General features: G+C 47.3%; 1 protein-coding gene and 1 long non-coding RNA gene across 12 annotated transcripts in view; both read right to left on the bottom strand.

Annotated features, from left to right (window-relative positions):
* The window catches only part of LOC118378683 (cell adhesion molecule 4-like), a 54,228-nt gene that overhangs the window by 27,767 nt on the left and 3,990 nt on the right, over positions 1-22,471 (bottom strand). The window contains 2 exon segments of the mRNA XM_052489976.1: positions 4,043-4,330; positions 7,672-7,818. Of these exon segments, the coding sequence (XP_052345936.1) occupies positions 4,043-4,330; positions 7,672-7,818 (435 nt within the window).
* LOC127914332 (uncharacterized) lies at positions 15,575-17,683 on the bottom strand. 11 transcript variants are annotated; one of them, XR_008088093.1, is made up of 4 exons: positions 17,438-17,683; positions 17,206-17,379; positions 17,090-17,147; positions 15,575-17,040 (listed from the first exon to the last, which is right to left on the bottom strand). It is a non-coding gene; the product is annotated as an uncharacterized LOC127914332 (long non-coding RNA). The 11 variants fall into 11 exon arrangements; XR_008088095.1 differs by having other exon boundaries at positions 17,090-17,205; positions 17,264-17,379; XR_008088097.1 differs by lacking the exon at positions 17,090-17,147 and adding an exon at positions 17,171-17,205 and having other exon boundaries at positions 15,575-17,063; positions 17,264-17,379.

Here is a 22,471-nt window from a genome sequence, read left to right as displayed (position 1 = left end):
AGGAGAAGAGGAGAGAGTGAGACAGACATGATAGATGACAAGGAGAAGAGGAGAGAGTGAGACAGGCATGATAGATGACAAGGAGAAGAGGAGAGAGTGAGACTGGCATGATAGATGACAAGGAGAAGAGGAGAGAGTGAGACAGACATGATATATGACAAGGAGAAGAGGAGAGAGTGAGACAGGCATGATAGATGACAAGGAGAAGAGGAGAGAGTGAGACTGGCATGATAGATGACAAGGAGAAGAGGAGAGAGTGAGACAGGCATGATAGATGACAAGGAGAAGAGGAGAGAGTGAGACTGGCATGATAGATGACAAGGAGAAGAGGAGAGAGTGAGACAGACATGATAGATGACAAGGAGAAGAGGAGAGAGTGAGACAGGCATGATAGATGACAAGGAGAAGAGGAGAGAGTGAGACTGGCATGATAGATGACAAGGAGAAGAGGAGAGAGTGAGACAGACATGATAGATGACAAGGAGAAGAGGAGAGAGTGAGACAGGCATGATAGATGACAAGGAGAAGAGGAGAGAGGAGACAGGCATGATAGATGACAAGGAGAAGAGGAGAGAGTGAGACAGGCATGATAGATGACAAGGAGAAGAGGAGAGAGTGAGACAGACATGATAGATGACAAGGAGAAGAGGAGAGAGATGAGGCAGGCATGATAGATGACAAGGAGAAGAGGAGAGAGTGAGACAGACATGATAGATGACAAGGAGAAGAGGAGAGAGAGTGAGACAGGCATGATAGATGACAAGGAGAAGAGAGAGAGACAGGCATGATAGATGACAGGCATGATACATGACAAGGAGAAGAGGAGAGAGGGCATGATAGATGACAAGGAGAAGAGGAGAGAGGAGACAGGCATAGATGACAAGGAGAAGAGGAGAGAGTGAGACAAGGCATGATAGATGACAAGGAGAAGAGGAGAGAGTTGAGACAGGCATGATAGATGACAAGGAGAAGAGGAGAGAGTGAGACAGGCATGATAGATGACAAGGAGAAGAGGAGAGAGTGAGACAGGCATGATAGATGACAAGGAGAAGAGGAGAGAGTGAGACAGGCATGATAGATGACAAGGAGAAGAGGAGAGAGTGAGACAGGCATGATAGATGACAAGGAGAAGAGGAGAGAGTGAGACAGGCATGATAGATGACAAGGAGAAGAGGAGAGAGTGAGACAGGCATGATAGATGACAAGGAGAAGAGGAGAGAGTGAGACAGGCATGATAGATGACAAGGAGAAGAGGAGAGAGTGAGACAGGCATGATAGATGACAAGGAGAAGAGGAGAGAGGAGACAGGCATGATAGATGACAAGGAGAAGAGGAGAGAGAGACAGACATGATAGATGACAAGGAGAAGAGGAGAGAGTGAGACAGGCATGATAGATGACAAGGAGAAGAGGAGAGAGTGAGACAGGCATGATAGATGACAAGGAGAAGAGGAGAGAGTGAGACAGACATGATAGATGACAAGGAGAAGAGGAGAGAGTGAGACAGGCATGATAGATGACAAGGAGAAGAGGAGAGAGTGAGACAGGCATGATAGATGACAAGGAGAAGAGGAGAGATTGAGACAGGCATGATAGATGACAAGGAGAAGAGGAGAGAGTGAGACAGGCATGATAGATGACAAGGAGAAGAGAGAGAGACGGCATGTCAGACCATGATAGATGACAAGGAGAAGAGGAGAGAGGAGACAGGCATGATAGATGACAAGGAGAAGAGGAGAGAGTGAGACAGGCATGATAGATGACAAGGAGAAGAGGAGAGAGTTAGATGACAGACCAGAGGAAAACTGATAGATGACAAGGAGAAGAGGAGAGAGTGAGACAGGCAGTGAGACAGGCATGATAGATGACATGAGACAGGCATGATAGATGACAAGGAGAAGAGGAGAGAGTGAGACAGGCATGATAGATGACAAGGAGAAGAGGAGAGAGTGAGACAGGCATGATAGATGACAAGGAGAAGAGGAGAGAGTGAGACAGGCATGATAGATGACAAGGAGAAGAGAGAGAGTGAGACAGGCATGATAGATGACAAGGAGAAGAGGAGAGAGTAAGACAGGCATGATAGATGACAAGGAGAAGAGGAGAGAGTGAGACAGGCATGATAGATGACAAGGAGAAGAGGAGAGAGAGACAGGCATGATAGATGACAAGGAGAAGAGGAGAGAGAGACAGGCATGATAGATGACAAGGAGAAGAGGAGAGAGTGAGACAGGCATGATAGATGACAAGGAGAAGAGGAGAGAGAGACAGGCATGATAGATGACAAGGAGAAGAGGAGAGAGAGTGAGACAGGCATGATAGATGACAAGGAGAAGAGGAGAGAGTGAGACAGGCATGATAGATGACAAGGAGAAGAGGAGAGAGTGAGACAGGCATGATAGATGACAAGGAGAAGAGGAGATGTGAGACAGGCATGATATATGACAAGGAGAAGAGGAGAGACAGACAGGCATGATAGATGACAAGGAGAAGAGGAGAGAGTGAGACAGGCATGATAGATGACAAGGAGAAGAGGAGAGAGTGAGACAGGCATGATTGATGACAAGGAGAAGAGGAGAGAGTGAGACAGGCATGATAGATGACAAGGAGAAGAAGAGAGTGATAGATGACAAGGAGAGAGGAGGCAGACAGGCATGATAGATGACAAGGAGAAGAGGAGAGAGTGAGACAGGCATGATTGATGACAAGGAGAAGAGGAGAGAGTGAGACAGGCATGATAGATGACAAGGAGAAGAGGAGAGAGTGATTGACAAGGAGAAGAGGAGAGAGTGAGACAGGCATGATTGATGACATGATTAGATGACAAGGAGAAGAGGAGAGAGTGAGACAGGCATGATAGATGACAAGGAGAAGAGGAGAGAGTGAGACAGGCATGATTGATGACAAGGAGAAGAGGAGAGAGTGAGACAGGCATGATTGATGACAAGGAGAAGAGGAGAGAGTGAGACAGGCATGATTGATGACAAGGAGAAGAGGAGAGAGTGAGACAGGCATGATTGATGACAAGGAGAAGAGGAGAGAGTGATCTGGACAGGCTCAGACATAAAAGGCGGATAAAGAGAGCGTGAGATACGATTAAAAATATTTGAAAAGACTCCAAATGAGGCACAGGAAGGTGAGGAGGAGGAAGAGGAGGGATGGTGGTGGCCAAAACTGAGGTCACATAATATGAGTCTGTGAAAATATGACAATAACTAACACCATGCTGAGTTTTCAATTATTTCAGCTGAGTGAACTGAAGCAGCCCCAATTGAAGCGTGAGATGAGGGCATGGAGATACTGTCTTAATTACTGAGACATTCTATCTGTCAGGATCTGGAGCCTAACCTTTCATGTCACACTGTATTTGACTCAGGGCAGGGCCCGCTCCACAACACTACAGAGCAGAACAGAAAACAGGGCTGTCTGCTGTGGGCCCCACGCATCAGCCCACGCCGCTTGCTACGTAACCTTGTCACATCAGGGGACAGACAGCTTTGTGAACACGGCATGAAAGGAGGAGACAGAGAGAGAGAAGAGGAGAGGAAGATGGGATGAAAGAGAAGAAGAGTGAGGGAAAGGACAAAGTGTAAGGGCACAGAGACGTGCTGAGTTAAGATGGAGAGACGGGATGGGAGTGAGAGAGAAAAGAAGAGAGAGGTGGAGGGTATAACAGGACAGACAGAGGGTAAACAGCGGGACAGACACACAGAGAGAAAGAGATGGACAGAAGGACAGATAACATGGTAAACAGAGTGATCAGAGTGATAGCTGGATGGAAGTCTTATCAGACGGGGAGTAAAGAGGGAGGTAGGTAGAAGGCTGGACAGAAAAGGAGAGAGTATGATGGAGTTTGAGAAAGACAGATGGATAGACTGACACAGGGACAGGCAGGCGGATAGATAGGGAATGCAGGAAGTGAACAGAGAGAGAGAGAGGCAGAGAGAGAGGTATGACTGAACAAAGACAGAGTCAGACAGACAGATACTGATAGATAGAATGACAGACCGACATAGTGATAGATTTTCAAAGGACGGACAGACCTGGTATCTCCCGGCGGTCCCTGATCCAGCGCAGCGTGGCGGGGGGCTTGCTGCGCGGCGACAGGCAGGTGAGCTCCACCTCGCCCCCCTCCACGGCCTCCTGCCTCACCTCCACCGTGGGGGTGTCGGGAGGGACGGACACGGACAGAGTGGCCACTTGGTGGTGGGTGTCGTCGGTGTAGAGCTGGCAGAAGTAGCCGCCCTCGTCCGACACGCTCACGTTGGTGAGGGTGATGCGCACCAGGCGGGGAGTGAAGAGAACCATCTGGAAACGGTCGTCCTTCAACGCTGGGGAGGGAAGGAGGGAGACAGAGAGCATCGGGGGGGTCAAGACACAATAGGAAAACCACAATTGGAGATAAAAACATAAATATATGGAAAGAAAAGCAAGGCCAAAAGAAAAGAGGACCGGGGGAGTAACAAGGAGGAGAGTGAATAGAGGAATTGAAAGGGGGATAGTGAAGGAGGAGGAGATGAATTAAACATAGTTAATCCAACAATCCACTGTGACCTCCTGACCAAGGCCATAGTATCATAACAACCACAGAGGCAGTGAGAAGAGAGAGAACCGAGAGAACGGACATAGGACAGCAAAACTATGTTTCTTTTGTTGTCAGAGAAAGGGAAAAATCTATTGTGAGAAAATCATGATAATAACAAATAATGCTAATAACCGTGTGACAGGGACTCAATGGCCATTGTCTCATAAACTTCCCCAAACCCACTTTGTATCGACTGTCTGACTGACTGCACAACCTGTCTCTTTCCTCTCTACCGCCCTCTATCTCCCTCTCTTTACTCTCTACCTCCCTCTATCTCCCTCTCTTTCCTCTATCTCTCTCTCTTTCCTCTCTACCTCCCTCTATCTCCCTCTCTTTCCTCTCTTTCCTCTCTACCTCCCTCTCTACCTCCTTCTCTTTCCTCTCTACCGCCCTCTCTACCTCCTTCTCTTTCCTCTCTACCTCCCTCTCTTTCCTCTCTACCGCCCTCTCTTTCCTCTCTACCTCCCTCTCTTTCCTCTCTACCTCCCTCTCTTTCCTCTCTACCTCCCTCTCTACCTCCTTCTCTTTCCTCTCTACCTCCCTCTCTTTCCTCTCTACCGCCCTCTCTACCTCCCTCTCTTTCCCTCTACCGCCCTCTCTACCTCCCTCTATCTCCCTCTCTTTCCTCTCTATCTCCCTCTCTTTCCTCTCTACCTCCCTCTCTACCTCCCTCTATCTCCCTCTCTTTCCTCTCTATCTCCCTCTCTTTCCTCTCTACCTCCCTCTCTACCGCCCTCTCTACCTCCTTCTCTTTCCTCTCTACCTCCCTCTCTTTCCTCTCTACCGCCCTCTATCTCCCTCTCTTTCCTCTCTACCTCCCTCTCTACCTCCTTCTCTTTCCTCTCTACCTCCCTCTCTTTCCTCTCTACCGCCCTCTCTACCTCCCTCTCTTTCCCTCTACCGCCTCTCTACCTCCCTCTCTTTCCCTCTACCGCCCTCTCTACCTCCCTCTATCTCCCTCTCTTTCCTCTCTATCTCTCTCTCTTTCCTCTCTACCTCCCTCTATCTCCCTCTCTTTCCTCTCTACCTCCCTCTCTACCTCCTTCTCTTTCCTCTCTACCTCCCTCTCTTTCTTCTCTACCGCCCTCTCAACCTCCCTCTCTTTCCTCTCTACCTCCCTCTCTTTCCTCTCTTACCGCCCTCTCTTACTCCCTCTCTTTCCTCTCTACCGCCCTCTCTACCTCCCTCTCTTTCCTCTCTACCTCCCTCTCTTTCCTCTCTACCGCCCTCTCTTCCTCCCTCTCTTTCCTCTCTACCGCCCTCTCTATCTCCCTCTCTTTCCTCTCTACCGCCCTCTCTACCTCCCTCTCTTTCCTCTCTACCGCCCTCTCTTCCTCCCTCTCTTTCCTCTCTACCGCCCTCTCTACCTCCCTCTCTTTCCTCTCTACCGCCCTCTCTTTCCTCTCTACCGCCCTCTCTATCTCCCTCTCTTTCCTCTCTTACCACCCTCTCTACCTCCCTCTCTTTCCTCTCTACCTCCCTCTCTTTCCTCTCTTCCTCCCTCTCTTTCCTCTCTACCGCCCTCTCTACCTCCCTCTCTACCTCCCTCCCGCCCTCTCTACCTCCCTTTCTTTCCTCTCTACCTCCCTCTCTTTCCTCTCTACCTCCCTCTATCTCCCTCTCTTTCCTCTCTTCTTATTAGTCCCTTTCTCCCTTCTCTTTTGTGTTTGCTTCTGCGGAGGGAGAATTCCTTCTCTCTTCCCTGGTGTAATAGTCTACCATTTCACAGCATCATTCATTATATCAGAGGTTTAGTGTGTGTGTTGTGTGTCTGTGTGAAACACAGAGGAATGTATTGTAGACAGAGAGAAAAATAGTCTACATTTGCCTTAGAATACTATTTCACAAAGCTCCCTGAATGTGAGAGTGATTCCCGACAGAAAAACACTAAATGGCAACTAAATGTCACAGCTTTGTTCAAGTCCTATTTCACCTTTTGTCCCAGCTCATTTGCATGCCAGGCAGTCAGAGCTAGAGGAGATAGATGGGATCCACAGGCAGTCAGAGCTAGAGGAGATAGATGGGAGTCCTCCACAGAGTCTTCTTGAACAGGTCTATTACAGTTCCTATAGTCTGTTTCTATGCTGGACAGCCTAATAAAAGACCTTGTGTGTGTCCATAACGGCACCCGATTCCCTATATAGTTCACTACTATTGACCAGATCTCTATGAGGACAGGATCCCCTGGTTTAAAGTAGTGCACTATCAAGGGAATAGTGTGCCATCTGAGACACAAGCTTCATCAGAGCCCATTGGTTTAGTGCTGTAGCTGAACAGCTCATTGCCTCATTCCCTTTACCTAACAGTGCAGGACCTTTCTACAGTTATAGAGGGGAATGGTTCAGCACGGAGGGCTCCCAGAAACACCATGGGTTGCCCTGCTCTAATGGTAATGGGTAGCATTGGAATCGCCCTGCAGTGTGTGTGTGTGTGTGTGTGTGTGTGTGTGTGTGTGTGTGTGTGTGTGTGTGTGTGTGTGTGTGTGTGTGTGTGTGTGTGTGCATCTGTTTGTGTGTGAGAGAGAGTAGAGTGCGAGAGAGAGGTAAACTCATACCCTACAATACCTAACCTCTCTCTCGCCCCTTCTATCTCTCCCCCCTTCTCTCTCTGACTCTGTCCTATTAAGGTCCATTATGCTTTCAGATGGAAAAAAGGTTCTCCTCCCCAGGGAGCAAGCGGCACTAAATATTTAATAGTGTGAACCGGTAGTCCTGATCTGACAGGGAGGGCTAGTTGGACGGAAGGCTTCAATATACTGCTTTCATCTGGCAGAAGAGGTCTGCTCCATGTTGTTATTGCGTAATGAGGTAGGGAGGGGAGTATGAATGAAGTCCTAGAATGTACTCCTCCATAATGAAATGAGACCTTGTTAAAACTAAAGAGGCCAGAAAATGGGTTCAATAGGTTGACCTAAAGACGCCAGCTAATGGGTTGGGGCTGACTGGTTTTTCAAACCCTGACCACAGAGATGAATGTTGAAACCTCACTATCTCCCTCTCTCACAGACATACATGAACACACAAACACATAAACATACACACACGAAATACACACACATATACATGCAAAACACACACAAACACACACCTCGTGTGCCGTTGAAGAAGAGGGTCTGTCTGCGAGGGTTCTGGATGACAACGATGGAGCCGTCATAGTTCTGCAGACGACAGGAGATCTGGGCTGTGCCTCCCTCCAACACTGTCACATTCTCAGCCTGCACCGCTTGGCAACGCGCTAGAGAGAGAGAAAGAGAGACAGAGAGAGAGACAGAGACAGAGACAGAGAGACAGAGAGAGAGACAGAGACAGATAGAGACATAGAGAGAGAGACAGAGACAGAGAAAGAGAGAGACAGAGAGAGAGAGAGAAAGAGAGAGAGAGAGACAGAGAGACAGAGAGAAAGAGAGAGAGAGAGACAGAGACAGAGTAAAAGAGAGACAGAGAAAGAGAGAGACAGAGAGAGAGAGAGAGAAAGAGAGACAGAGAGACAGAGAGACAGAGAGAAAGAGAGACAGAGAGAGAGAGAGAGAAAGAGAGAGAGAGAGAGAAAGAGACAGAGAGAGAGAGAGAGAGAGAGAGAGAGACAGAGAGACAGAGAAAGAGAGAGACAGAGAGAGAGAGAGAGAGAGAGAAAGAGAGAGAGAGAGACAGAGAGACAGAGAGAAAGAGAGAGAGAGAGACAGAGACAGAGAAAAAGAGAGAGAGAGAGAGACAGACAGAGAGAGAGAGACAGAGACAGACAGAGAGACAGACAGAGAGAGAGAGAAAGAGAGAGACAGAGAGACAGAGAGACAGAGAAAGAGAGAGACAGATAGAGAAAGAGAGAGAGACAGAGAGACAGAGAGACAGAGAAAGAGAGAGACAGAGAGAGAGAAAGAGAGAGAGAGAGACAGAGAGACAGAGAGAAAGAGAGAGAGAGAGACAGAGACAGAGAAAAAGAGAGAGAGAGAGACAGACAGAGAGAGACAGAGACAGACAGAGAGACAGACAGAGAGAGAGACAGAGACAGATAGAGACATAGAGAGAGAGACAGAGACAGAGAGAGAGAGAGAGAGAGAGAGAGAGAGAGAGAGAGAGAGAGAGAGAGAGAGAGACAGAGACAGAGAAAAATAGAGAGAGAGAGAGACAGCGAGAGAGAGAGACAGAGACAAACAGAGAGACAGACAGAGAGAGAGACAGAGACAGATAGAGACATAGAGAGAGAGACAGAGACAGAGAGAGAGAGGGGGAGAGAGAGAGAGAGAGACAGAGAGAGAGGGAGAGAGAGAAAGACAGAGACAGATAGAGACATAGAGAGAGAGACAGAGAGAGAGAGAGAGGGAGAGAGAGAGAGACAGAGAGAGAGAGAGAGAGAGAGAGAGAGAGAGAGAGAGAGAGAGAGAGAGAGAGAGAGAGAGAGATTTAGTTTCAACCTCACTTCAATACAAACCACAACATTCACAGAAAAGCAAGTAAACAACTATTGATTCTGCTCCATTGACAGTCAGTATACATAGAAGTGAGATACATTAATTATATTGTGGTGTAGTCATGACTCATGAATACTAGTGTGCTTTTTGAAGGATAGTAGCGGCAGAGTCATAGTAGAGAAACAGATAGAAACAGAGAGAGAGAGAGATGGTGACGAAGAGAGAGAGAGAAACAAATGCTGTTATTAATTGACATGGACACAGGCAGGGAGAGCGGTAAATGAGCTTGGTGGTTGGACTGTTCTCATGATTATCATTAGCAGCCATTAGCCTAACACAGTCCTAATAGAGAGAGACTGACATACTGTAGCAACACAACCCACACACTGGACTGAGGCAGATGGGAACCGTACAAGCTAAGTGGCCAACAGCAGTAGTACACACACAGAGATCTCTTTCCCCTACATACATTCTACCCTTCTCTCTCGGTTCACACACGTATGCACCCCTTCACACCTGTTGAACATACGCACACACACACACACACACACACACACACACACACACACACACACACACACACACACACACACACACACACACACACACACACACACACACACACACACACACACACACACACACACACACACACACACACACACACACACACACACAGTTTGTAGTTCAGCCTTCTTGCCACCTGTCTGTATAGTATATTGCAGTTTGAAATGACATTATGGTAATGTAATGGTGGCTCGTGTCTGGTTGTGTGTGTGGTTGTGTTTATGTTTGTGGTCAGCTGTGGTTGTGGTTGGTTGCGTGTGTGATTGTGGTTGTGTGTGTGTGGACGTGGTTGTCTGTGTGGTTGTATTTGTGGTTGTGTGTGTGTGGTTGTGTGTGTGTGTGGTTGTGGTTGTGGTTGTGTGTGTGTGGTTGTTTATTTGGTTGTGTTTGTGGTTGTGGTTGTGGTCGAGTGTGGTTGTGGTTGTGTGTGGTTGTGTGTGTGGTTGTGTGTGTGGTTGTGTTTGTGTTTCTGGTTGTGTTTGTGGTTGTGTATGTAGTTGTGTTTGTGGTCATGTGTGTGGTTGTGTGTGTGGTTGAGTGTGTGGTAGTTGTGTGTGTGGTTGTGGTTGTGGTCGTGTTTGTGGTTGTGTTTGTGGTCGTGTGTGGTTCTGTTTGTGGTTGTGTGTGGTTGTGTTTGTGGTTGTCTTTGTAGTTGTGTTTGTGGTTGTGTTTGTGGTTGAGTGTGTTTGTTGTTGTGTTTGTGAATGTGTGTGTGGTTGTGTTTGTGGTCGTGTGTGGTTGTCTGTGGTTGTGGTTGTCTTTGTGGTTGTGTGTGTTTGTGTTTGTGTTTGTGGTCGTGTGTGGTTGTGTTTGTGGTTGTGTGTGGTTGTGTATGTGTGTGGTTGTGTGTGTGTAGTTGTGTTTGTGGTCATGTGTGGTTGTGTTTCTGGTTGTGTGTGTGGTTGTGTTTGTGTTTGGTTGTGTCTGTGCTTGTGTGTCGTTGTGGTTGTGTTTGTGGTTGTGTTTGTGTGTGGTTGTGTTTGTGGTTGTCTTTGTAGTTGTGTTTGTGGTTGTGTTTGTGTGTGGTTGTGTTTGTGGTCGTGTGTGGTTGTGTTTGTGGTTGTATGTGTGGTTGTGTTTGTGGTTGTGTGTGTGGTTGTGTGTGGTTGTGTTTTTGTGTGTGGTTGTGGTTGTGGTTGTGTGTGTGGTTGTGTTAGTGGTTGTGTTTGTGGTGGTGTGTGGTTGTGTTTGTGGTGGTGTGTGGTTGTGTTTGTGGCTGTGTGTGGTTGTGTTTGTGGTAGTGTGTGGCTGTGTTTTTGTGTATGGTTGTGTTTGTGTTTGTGGTTGTGTTTGTGGTTGTCTTTGTGGTTGTGTTTGTGTTTGTGTTTGTCTTTGTGGTTGTGGTTGTGTTTGTGGTTGTGTTTGTGGTCGTGTCTGGTTGTGTTTGTGGTTGTCTTTGTGGTTGTGTGTGGTTGTGTGTGTGGTTGTGTGTGTGGTTGTGTTTGTGTTTGTGGTCGTGTGTGGTTCTGTTTGCGGTTGTCTTTGTGGTTGTGTGTGGTTGTCTTTGTGGTTGTGTTTGTGGTTGTGTTTGTGGTCGTGTGTGGTTGTGTGTGGTTGTCTTTGTGGTTGTGTGTGGTGTTGTGTTTGTGGTTGTGTGTGTGGTTGTGTTTGTGTTTGTGGTCGTGTGTGGTTGTCTTTGTGGTTGTGTGTGGTTGTGTTTGTGGTTGTGTTTGTGGTCGTGTGTGGTTGTGTTTGTGGTTGTGTGTGGTTGTGTGTGCGTAGTTGTGTTTGTGGTCATGTGTGGTTGTGTTTCTGGTTGTGTGTGTGGTTGTGTTTGTGGTTGTGGTTGTGTGTGTAGTTGTGTTTGTGTTTGTGGTTGTGTTTGTGGTCGTGTCTGGTTGTGTTTGTGGTTGTCTTTGTGGTTGTGTTTGTGGTCGTGTCTGGTTGTGTTTGTGGTTGTCTTTGTGGTTGTGTGTGGTTGTGTGTGTGGTTGTGTGTGTGATTGTGTTTGTGGTCGTGTGTGGTTCTGTTTGTGGTTGTGTGTGGTTGTGTGTGCGTAGTTGTGTTTGTGGTCATGTGTGGTTGTGTTTCTGGTTGTGTGTGTGGTTGTGTTTGTGGTTGTGGTTGTGTGTGTAGTTGTGTTTGTGTTTGTGGTTGTGTTTGTGGTCGTGTCTGGTTGTGTTTGTGGTTGTCTTTGTGGTTGTCTTTGTGGTTGTGTGTGGTTGTCTTTGTGGTTGTGTTTGTGGTTGTGTTTGTGGTCGTGTGTGGTTGTGTGTGGTTGTCTTTGTGGTTGTGTGTGGTTGTGTGTGTGGTTGTGTTTGTGGTTGTGTGTGTGGTTGTGTTTGTGTTTGTGGTCGTGTGTGGTTGTCTTTCTGGTTGTGTGCGGTTGTGTTTGTGGTTGTGTTTGTGGTTGTGTTTGTGGTCGTGTGTGGTTGTGTTTTGGTTGTCTGGTTGTGTGCGGTTGTGTTTGTGGTTGTGTTTGTGGTCGTGTGTGGTTGTGTTTGTGGTTGTGGTCGTGTGTGTAGTTGTGTTTGTGTTTGGTTGTGTCTGTGCTTGTGTGTCGTTGTGGTTGTGTGTGGTTGTGTTTGTGTTTGTTTGTGGTTGTGTTTGTGGTCGTGTGTGGTTGTGTTTGTGGTTGTATGTGTGGTTGTGTTTGTGGTTGTTTGTGTGGTTGTGTGTGTGGTTGTGTTAGTGGTTGTGTGTGTGGTTGTGTTTGTGGTGGTGTGGGGTTGTGTTTGTGTTTGTTTGTGTTTGTGGTTGTGTGTGTGGTTGTGTGTGTGGTTGTGTGTGGTTGTGTTTGTGGTTGTCTTAGTGGTTGTGTGTGGTTGTGTGTGGTTGTGTGTGTGGTTGTGTTTGTGGTTGTGTGTGTGGTTGTGTTTGTGGTTGTGTGTGGTTCTGTTTGTGGTTGTCTTTGTGGTTGTGTGTGGTTGTGTTTGTGTGTGGTTGTGTTTGTGGTTGTGTTTGTCTTTGTGGTTGTGTGTGTAGTTGTGGTTGTGGTTGTGTGTGGTTGTGTTTGTCTTTGTGATTGTGTGTGGTTGTGTTTGTGGTTGTGTGTGGTTGTGTTTGTCTTTGTGATTGTGATTGTGTGTGGTTGTGTTTCTGGTTGTGTTTGGTAGAGAGAGAGAGAGAAAGAGACAAAGCCTAATGGCAGCAAAAACAACACAATTAGACCCAACCAAATCATGAGAAAAAAAAAGATAATTACTTGACACGTTGGAAAGAATGAACTAAAAAACAGGGTGAACTAGAATGCTATTTGGCCCTAAACAGAGAGTACACAGTGGCAGAATACCTGACCACTGTGACTGCCCCAAACTTAAGGAAAGCTTTGACTATGTACAGACTCAGTGAACATAGCCTTGCTATTGAGAAAGGCCACCGTAGGCAGACATGGCTCTCAAGAGAAGACAGGCTATGTGCTCACTGCCCACAAAATGAGGTGGAAACTGAGCTGCACTTCCTAACCTCCTGCCCAATGTATGAACATATTAGAGACACACATTTCCCTCAGATTACACAGACTCAAAGAATTCAAAAACAAACCCGATTTTGACAAACTCCCATATCTACTGGGTGAAATACCACAGTGTGCCATCACAGCAGCAAGATTTGTGACCTGTTGTCACAAGAAAAGGGCAACCAGTGAAGAAAAAACACCATTGTAAATACAACCCATATTTATGCTTATTTATTTTATATTGTGTCCTTTAACTATTTGTACATTGTATATATATATATACATTACAAATGTCATATTATATATATATATATATATATATATATATATATATATATATAATATGACATTTGTAATGTCTTTACTGTTTTGAAACTTCTGTATGTGTAATGTTTACTGTTCATTTTTGTTGTTTTTCACCTTATATATTCACTTTGTATGTTGTCTACCTCACTTGCTTTGGCAATGTTAACACATGTTTCCCATGCCAATAAAGCCCTTGAATTGAATTGAATTGAATTGAGAGAGAGAGAGAGAGAGAGAGAGAGAGAGAGAGAGAGAGAGAGAGAGAGAGAAAAAGAGGACACACCAAAAACTCCTGGCCAATTATCACTAATTGGAGTCATTATTATTCGCCATTCTCTACATCAATATTGTGATTCATATCACGGCCATCAGCGTTCACCACCTCCATCCCGATTATTTAGGCTACTTAATGACTGGTATTACTCATCACCCTGGCAACCGGCAACTTGGCCACCATTGTTTTAATGGCACTAATTGTACTAGCAGCACCATACATCAAGCAGAAGCCCAGCCTGGGAAGTCATTGTGAGTTATTCATATCAAAACCCATAGAACAGCACATACAAATCCAGGCAGAAAGGAGTGGTGGGATGTTTGAGGCCGAGGCTAGAAAATAGGACTAATTAGAGTCCATTACTTCCACTTCCTTCGCCAGCTGTCACCTCTTCAATGGAGATGAGGCCTCGCTACCCGCCGATGCTGCTGGTGTAGAGACAGACAGACCAGGCAGGCAGGCCGCTGTGCATGACACATCCACCACCACGCACCTGGCTGCCAAGCCAACGGGACCAGGCCAGGGTGGCGGGAGACAGGGACAGAACAGTCAAACCAGGAAATGCATGGAGGAGCAGAGCGGGGGTCCGGTATAATAACACCACAGCTGGGAAAGAGATATGAGATGACGCAGGTCCCCTCAGCATGGCCCCATGGTGGCCTTGCCACTTTAACTGCAGTTTTTATAGTCCCTCCACTGTAGACCAGGGGCTTGTGAATACCAATATGCAGGGCTAGACTTCTATACAGTAGTATGACTACAGAAGAGAAAGGACCCACCGTGGCAGAAGTATTAATCCTGACCCCATTAAAATCAGAGTCATAATAAAATACCCCACATGCATGGAATTAGACTGAGAGAGAATGTAAGGCGATCGATACCGAAGCGGTGTACTGACAGTATGAAAAACAGATAAATAAAACAAGATACTATTGTCAGTTCCCCTTTTGGCCAAGTGGGGGCAGTGTTTCATCGCAGTGAAAGGCCCTGATAGGAGCTCCCCTCCACTCTATCCAAGGCTCTGAAAAGGTGCATTTATTTATGCCAGCTGCACAGCACTCAGGCAACCAATCATTTAAAAATGCATAAACAAACAAATAAATAAATAAAACATATAGGTATAAATAAACAAGGTCGTATCCGGGGCGTCCTAAATGGTTCCCAAGGTGAAGCTGAGTTAAAAGGAGGGTTAGAGGAGGGTGGGTAGTTGGGAACACAGCATAGGTGTATGAAGACGGAGGGGTCTCAGTAAATCCTAGAATGGCTCAGCGTGTAGTTTACTGTAGGATTAGTGGACTGAGTTATCACCATGGAGACTTCAAGCCACACACACACACACACACACACACACACACACACACACACACACACACACACACACACACACACACACACACACACACACACACACACACACACACACACACACACACACACCCTCCAGGTCAATAACAAGACAGGAGAGAGAGGCTAGCAGGCAGCCAGAGGGACTTCACATGAGGTTGAGTCTAGATAGGCTACACAACAAGTCAAGAAAACAGCTGTCTTTCCCAACGAAAGTGAATTTTTTTACCAGTTAAATGGGTTGACAACACATTCAAATCGCTATACTGTGTCTGTGTGTGTGTGTGTGGTTAGCTATGATTAGCTGCATACGGAAATTCATTTTTCTGTGTTTAAGCTTGTCAGAGAGCGTTTGCTTCAGGTAAACCAGTGAGTTTTGCTGGGTGTGCTGCCTCTGCATCAGTGAAAAAGCTGACAGAATAAGATTATTTTCCCTCTTCTCCTCCCTCTTCTCTCTCTCTTTCTGGTCTAAAATTATCCCTCATCTCTCCCAGGATTTTAACACTGCCAATCAAATCCACAAAAAAAGGCTCAACTATAAATAATACATAATCCTTTACAATCTAGCTTCTTCTCTTTTTCATTACCTAGCTCTGTTCGCTCTCCCTAACCCTCTTTTCTTCCCCTCTCTCTCTCTCTCTCTCTCTCTCTCTCTCTCTCTCTCTCTCTCTCTCTCTCTCTCTCTCTCTCTCTCTCTCTCTCTCTCTCTCTCTCTCTCTCTCTCTCTCTCTCTCTCTCTCTCTCTCTCTCTCTCTCTCTCTCTCTCTCTCTCTCTCTCTCTCTCTCTCCAATTTAAGGGGCTATATCAGCATGAGAAACATATGCTTACATTGCCTAAGCATGTGAACTAGATAATAAACAAAAGTCAAATAAACAATAAAAAAATCTCTGGTCGCTTATTGGTCTCATTCTGTTTTCCTCTTCTCTCTCTCCCTCCCTCCCTCTCTTCCTGTTGGTCCTTAGAGCTCATCATTTCCCCCTGCTGTATTCTATTTTCCTCTAATCTCAATACCTCCCTCTTCCTTTTCACTTACTCCCTCGTTCCCTCACCTTCTCCCTGTACTACTCCCCCATGCCCCTTCTATACCTTCATCTCTCATTCCTCCTCTCTTCTTCTCTGTGCATATTCACTCTCTTTTACTTGCGTCCCTCTATCCATGTCTCTCTTCCATCATCTAGCCTCTAAACTTGTGATACTTTCCTTCCATTCTGCAAGACTCCTGCTCTCTGTCCGCCTCTCTCTATCTCTCTCTCTCTCTGTCTGTCTGTCTGTCTGTCTGTCTGTCTGTCTGTCTGTCTGTCTGTCTGTCTGTCTGTCTGTCTGTCTGTCTGTCTGTCTGTCTGTCTGTCTGTCTGTCTGTCTGTCTGTCTGTCTGTCTGTCTGTCTGCCTCTCTCTCTCTGACTCAGGGGGTATCTCTCATTCCCGCATGGTTCTATCTCCACACTCTCCATCACTAAATGTGATTTGTTCTGCAGCTCAAGTCTGCAGTATAATCATCCTGTTTTGTCCAGGACAGGGAGAAAGGGAGAGAGAGGGAGTGGGATTGAGAGAGAGGACATGAGGACAAACAGATGAAATTGGAAGAATGTTGGAAGAAATGTCTGATTTTCTTCTCTCATCTCAGGCCTTCTCTTTTCCTCTAATCCTCTCTCACTCACTCTCTCTCTCACTCTCTCCCTCACAACACCCCTCTGAGTTAACAGCAGAATTATGTACCCCCCTGTGTGTATTTCTCTCTCTCTTTCTCTTTCTCACACATCCACTCTTCCTCATTACACTCCTCTCTTCTCACTGCTCCTCTCTTCTCTACCTCATCTCACATCCCTGTTCATCCTTCCCATCCTTCTCACAGCTCCTCTCTTCTCTACCTCATCTCACATCCCTGTTCATCCTTCCCATCCTTCTCACAGCTCCTCTCTTCTCTACCTCATCTCACATCCCTGTTCATCCTTCCCATCCTTCTCACAGCTCCTCTCTTCTCTACCTCATCTCACATCCCTGTTCATCCTTCCCATCCTTCTCACAGCTCCTCTCTTCTCTACCTCATCTCACATCCCTGTTCATCCTTCCCATCCTTCTCACAGCTCCTCTCTTCTCTACCTCATCTCACATCCCTGTTCATCCTTCCCATCCTTCTCACAGCTCCTCTCTTCTCTACCTCATCTCACATCCCTGTTCATCCTTCTCACAGCTCCTCTCTTCTCTACCTCATCTCACATCCCTGTTCATCCTTCCCATCCTTCTCACAGCTCCTCTCTTCTCTACCTCATCTCACATCCCTGTTCAACCTTCCCATCCTTCTCACAGCTCCTCTCTTCTCTACCTCATCTCACATCCCTGTTCATCCTTCCCATCCTTCTCACTGCTCCTCTCTTCTCTACCTCATCTCACATCCCTGTTCATCCTTCCCATCCTTCTCACAGCTCCTCTCTTCTCTACCTCATCTCACATCCCTGTTCATCCTTCCCATCCTTCTCACAGCTCCTCTCTTCTCTACCTCATCTCACATCCCTGTTCATCCTTCCCATCCTTCTCACTGCTCCTCTCTTCTCTACCTCATCTCACATCCCTGTTCATCCTTCCCATCCTTCTCACAGCTCCTCTCTTCTCTACCTCATCTCACATCCCTGTTCATCCTTCCCATCCTTCTCACAGCTCCTCTCTTCTCTACCTCATCTCACATCCCTGTTCATCCTTCCCATCCTTCTCACAGCTCCTCTCTTCTCTACCTCATCTCACATCCCTGTTCATCCTTCTCATCCTTCTCACAGCTATGTTTTGACCTTCATGTTCTTTATGACCTTCAATCCCTATTTCCATCCCCCATTCCTTCTCTACCAGCTCCGCTCATCTCATCTCTCTCTACATCCCGTTCATCTCATCCTTCTCTACCACTCCGCTCATCTCATCTCTCATCTCTACATCCCTCATCTCATCTCTTCTACCATCCTTCTCACCTCATCTCTCTTCTCTCTCTCTACCACATCTGCTCATCTCATCTCTCTCTCTCTACCAGCTCTGCTCATCTCATCTCTCATCTCTACCATCCCTCACCTCATCTCATCCTTCCCTCTGCTTCTCTCAGCTCTCTCTCTACCTCTCTCATCATCTCTGCTCATCTCATCTCCTACCATCCGCTCATCTCATCTCTCTCTACCACTCCTCTCATCTCATCTCCCTCTCATCCTCCTCTCATCTCCTCTCTCTCTCTACCTCATCTCATCTCTCTGCTCACCTTCGCTCATCTCATCTCTCTCTACCACTCCATCATCTCATCTCTCTTCACCCTTCCCATCCTCTCTCACCGCTCATCTCTCTCTCTACTCCGCTCATCTCATCATCTCTCTTCATCCTCCCATCTCATCTCTCTCTACTACTCCGCTCATCTCATCCTCTCTCACCATCCCTCATCTCATCTCTTCTACCATCCTTCCGCTCATCTCATCTCTCTCTCTACCACTCCGCTCTCTCATCCCTGTTCATCCTTCTACCATCCTTCATCTCATCTCTCTCTCCACTTCATCTCATCTCTCTCTACCATCCCTCATCTCATCTCTTCCCTACCCTTCCACTCTCTCTCTCTACCACTCCCTCATCTCACATCCCTCATCTCATCTCTCTCTACCACCTGCTCTCTCATCTCTCTCTCCACTCTCTCATCTCATCTCACATCCCTCCGCTCATCTCATCTCTCTCTCTACCACTCCTCTCATCTCACCTCTCTCTACCATCTCTCTCATCTTCCCATCTCTTCTCTCTACCAGCTCCTCTCTCTTCTCTACCTCTCTCACATCTCTGTCATCCTCCCATCTCACCACTCCTCTCATCTCTCTCTCTCTACCACTCTCTCATCTCATCTCTCTCTACCACTCCTCTCATCTCTCTCTACCACTCCTCTCATCTCATCTCTCTCTACCACCCTCTCATCTCTCTCTACCATCCTCTCATCTCATCTCTCTCTTGACCACTCCGCTCATCTCTCTCTACCACTCCGCTCATCTCATCTCTCTCTACCACTCATCTCATCTCATCTCTCTCTACCACTCCGCTCATCTCATCTCTCTCTCTACCACTCCTCTCATCTCATCTCTCTCTCTACCACTCCACTCATCTCATCTCTCTCTCTACCACTCCGCTCATCTCATCTCTCTCTACCACTCCGCTCATCTCATCTCTCTCTCTCATCTCATCTCTCTCTCTACCACTCCTCTCATCTCTCTCTACCACTCCTCTCATCTCTCTCTACCACTCCGCTCATCTCATCTCTCTCTCTACCACTCCTCTCATCTCATCTCTCTCTACCACTCCGCTCATCTCATCTCTCTCTACAATTCCGCTCATCTCATCTCTCTCTACCACTCCTCTCATCTCATCTCTCTCTACCACTCCGCTCATCTCATCTCTCTCTACCACTCATCTCATCTCTCTCTACCACTCCGCTCATCTCATCTCTCTCTACCACTCTGCTCATCTCATCTCTCTCTACCACTCATCTCATCTCTCTCTACCACTCCGCTCATCTCCTCTCTCCCTACCACTCCGCTCATCTCATCTCCCTCTCTTCCAATCCCTTCTCTCTTTACCTCTCTCTGTTTTCCACCAGTGTGTATGCAGTCCCTTTAAACAGCTAAAGCTGGTTATCCATGGTGTTTATGACGAGCCGTCACAGCCCAACAGTGCACTGGCAACGACTGCCATGCACAACAAGGGCAGCTTAAGGAAAATGTACACGTTACACGTTGATGCCACACTGGAGATTCACAGCGGCCAAGAGGGGAGAGTCTTACCCCCACATCAATCCCTCTACCTGGCCAGTCTCCCTCCTCCTGCTCACTGCTCACCCAAAACTGCTTCATTGGCAGGAATTATATAACCCAGCCTCCTTGCCAAGGCTAAAAACTCATTCTCTCTTTCTTTCCATCCCTCCTCCTCATTCTCTCACTCTTCTACTGTCAGAACAGGGCTCCGGGCAGCATCTCATCTCTCTCTACCCTCTGCTCATCTCATCTCTCTCTTTCCTCATCTCTGTCTCTGCTGCTAAAGCCACTTTCTACCATTCTATCTCATCATCTGCCTCTAACCACTAGGAAGCTCTTTGCCACCTCATCTCCCTCTGAATCCTCCCCCTCCCTCATCTCTCTCTGCTACCACTCAACCATTTTGAAAAGAAGGTCATGACATCCGATCCTCGTTTGCTAAGTCAAACGACCCGCTCATCTCTCACACTGCCCTACCCTATGCTCTGATCTCATTTCTCTCTCTCCAGATGAAATCTGCTCATCTCATCTCTCTCAACAACCTGCCCGCTCCTATCCCCTCCTCTCTTCTCCAGACCATTTCCGGAGACCTTCTCCCTTACCTTACCTCGCTCATCAACTCATCCCTGACCGCTGGCTACCCCTCCCGTCTTCAAGAGAGCTCATTGCACCTTCTGAAAAAAACCTCCACTCATCCCTCCGATGTCAACAACTACAGACCATATCCCTTCTCTCTTTTCTCTCCAAAACTCTTGAGCGTGCCGTCCTTGGCCAGCTCTCATCTCTCTCAGAATGACCTTCTTGATCCAAATCAGTCAGGTTTCAAGACTAGTCATTCACTGAGACTGCTCATCTCATCTCTCTCTCTGCTACCTCCTCTCCTCTCATCTCTCTCCATAGATCCACTCCTTCGCTCATCTCTCTCTTCTACCTATCACTCCCTCCTCCCTCTCCGATCTCATCTCCTGACTCTCCTACCACTGTCTCCTCACCACGCTCTCACCACTGGTGTCCCCCAGGGCTCTGTTCTAGGCCCTCTCTTATTCTCGCTATACCAAGTCACTTGGCTCTGTCATAACCTCTCTACATGGTCTCTCCTATCATTGCTATGCAGACCACACACAATTAATCTTCTCCTTTCCCCTTCTGACCAGGTGGCGAATCGCATCTCTGCATGTCTGGCAGACATATCAGTGTGGATCGGATCACCACCTCAAGCTGAACCTCAGCAAGACGGAGCTCCTCTTCCTCCCGGGGAAGGACTGCCCGTTCCATGATCTCGCCATCACGGTTGACAACTCCATTGTGTCCTCCTCCCAGAGCGCTAAGAACCTTGGCGTGATCTCTGGACAACACCCTGCTTCTCATCTCATCAGGCGGTGTCCCGTTCTACCACTCTCTACAACATCTCATCTCTCTGCCTCACCAGGAAGCTCGCAGGTCAATCCAGGCACTTGTCATCTCCCGTCTTGATTACTGCAACTCGCTGTTGGCTGGGCTCCCTGCTCTTAAACCCTCTGCTCATCTCCTCTCTCCGTCTGGTGCTCATCCTCATCTCTCTCTCTACCACTCCTCTCATCTCTCTCTACCACTCCTCAACTCATCTGGGCTCCCTGCCTGTGCCATTAAACTCTCTACCACTCCGCTCATCTCCGCTCTACCACTGGCTTCCAGTTGAAGCTCGGAGCTGTGAGGGAACGGCACCTCATCCTCAGGCTCTGATCTACCCTACATCCAAACAAGGGCATCTGCTTCATCTACCACTGGCCTGCTCATCTCCCTACCACTGAGGAAGTACCAGTTCCCGCTCAGCCCAGTCAAAACTGTTCGCTGCACTGGCCCCCAATCTGGAACAAACTCCTCTACCACGCCAGGACAGCATCAATCTCCACCTTCCGGAGACACCTGAAACCCCATCTCTTCAAGGAATACCTAGGATAGGCTAATCTAAGTAATCCTTCTCTCTCCCCCAACAAGATTTAGATGCAAGTGGCTGTTCACTGGTTGTCATAAGGTGTATGCACCAATTTGTATCGCTCTGGATAAGAGCGTCTGCTTAAATGTAAATGTAAATCTATTCCCTCCCTCCCGCCATCCCATGCTCAAATGTCCCTCTCTTCCAATATGCAAATTCTGCAATCCAGATTTTGATTGGCTTGGAGGAAGTGGACTGTTTTCCACCAGTGTGTTATTTACAGAACATCCTGCATTTAATACAGCTTTGTGGTATCAGTGGTGCTAAGCTGGTTAGATCCATGACCGTGTTTATGACATAGATCAAAGACAGGGAAACACTGTCTCCTGCCCACAGCCCAATCAGATCAAAGCACTGGCAACGACTGCCATGATCACAACAAGGGCAGGCTTCCTGGAAATCATAGATCACACGTTACACGTTGATGCCACACTGGAGATTCAAAGACAGCGGATCCAATCAGAGAGAGTCTGGCTCTCCCCCACAGTGAATCCTAATCATAGATCAAAGACTGGGGAAACACTGGCTCTCCCTCCCCAGTGATCTAATCATAGATCAAAGACAAAACTGCTTCTCCTGCCCACAGTGATCCTAATCATAACAAAGACAGGGGAAACACTGGCTCTCCTGCCCACAGTGATCTAATCATAGATCAAAGACAGGGAAACACTGGCTCTCCTCCATCCCTCCTAATCATAGATCAAAGACAGGGAAACACTGGCTCTCCTGCCCACAGTGATCAATCATAGATCAAAGACCTCACTGGCTCTCCGCCCATCCCATAGATCAAAGACAAATGTCCCTGTGTGATCCAATCATAGATCAAAGACTGGGGAAACACTGGCTTCCTGATTGGA

Source organism: Oncorhynchus keta, chromosome 31 (assembly GCF_023373465.1).
Source record: "Oncorhynchus keta strain PuntledgeMale-10-30-2019 chromosome 31, Oket_V2, whole genome shotgun sequence".
Taxonomy (NCBI): domain Eukaryota; kingdom Metazoa; phylum Chordata; class Actinopteri; order Salmoniformes; family Salmonidae; genus Oncorhynchus; species Oncorhynchus keta.
This window is presented reverse-complemented; position numbering and strand designations above follow the sequence as displayed.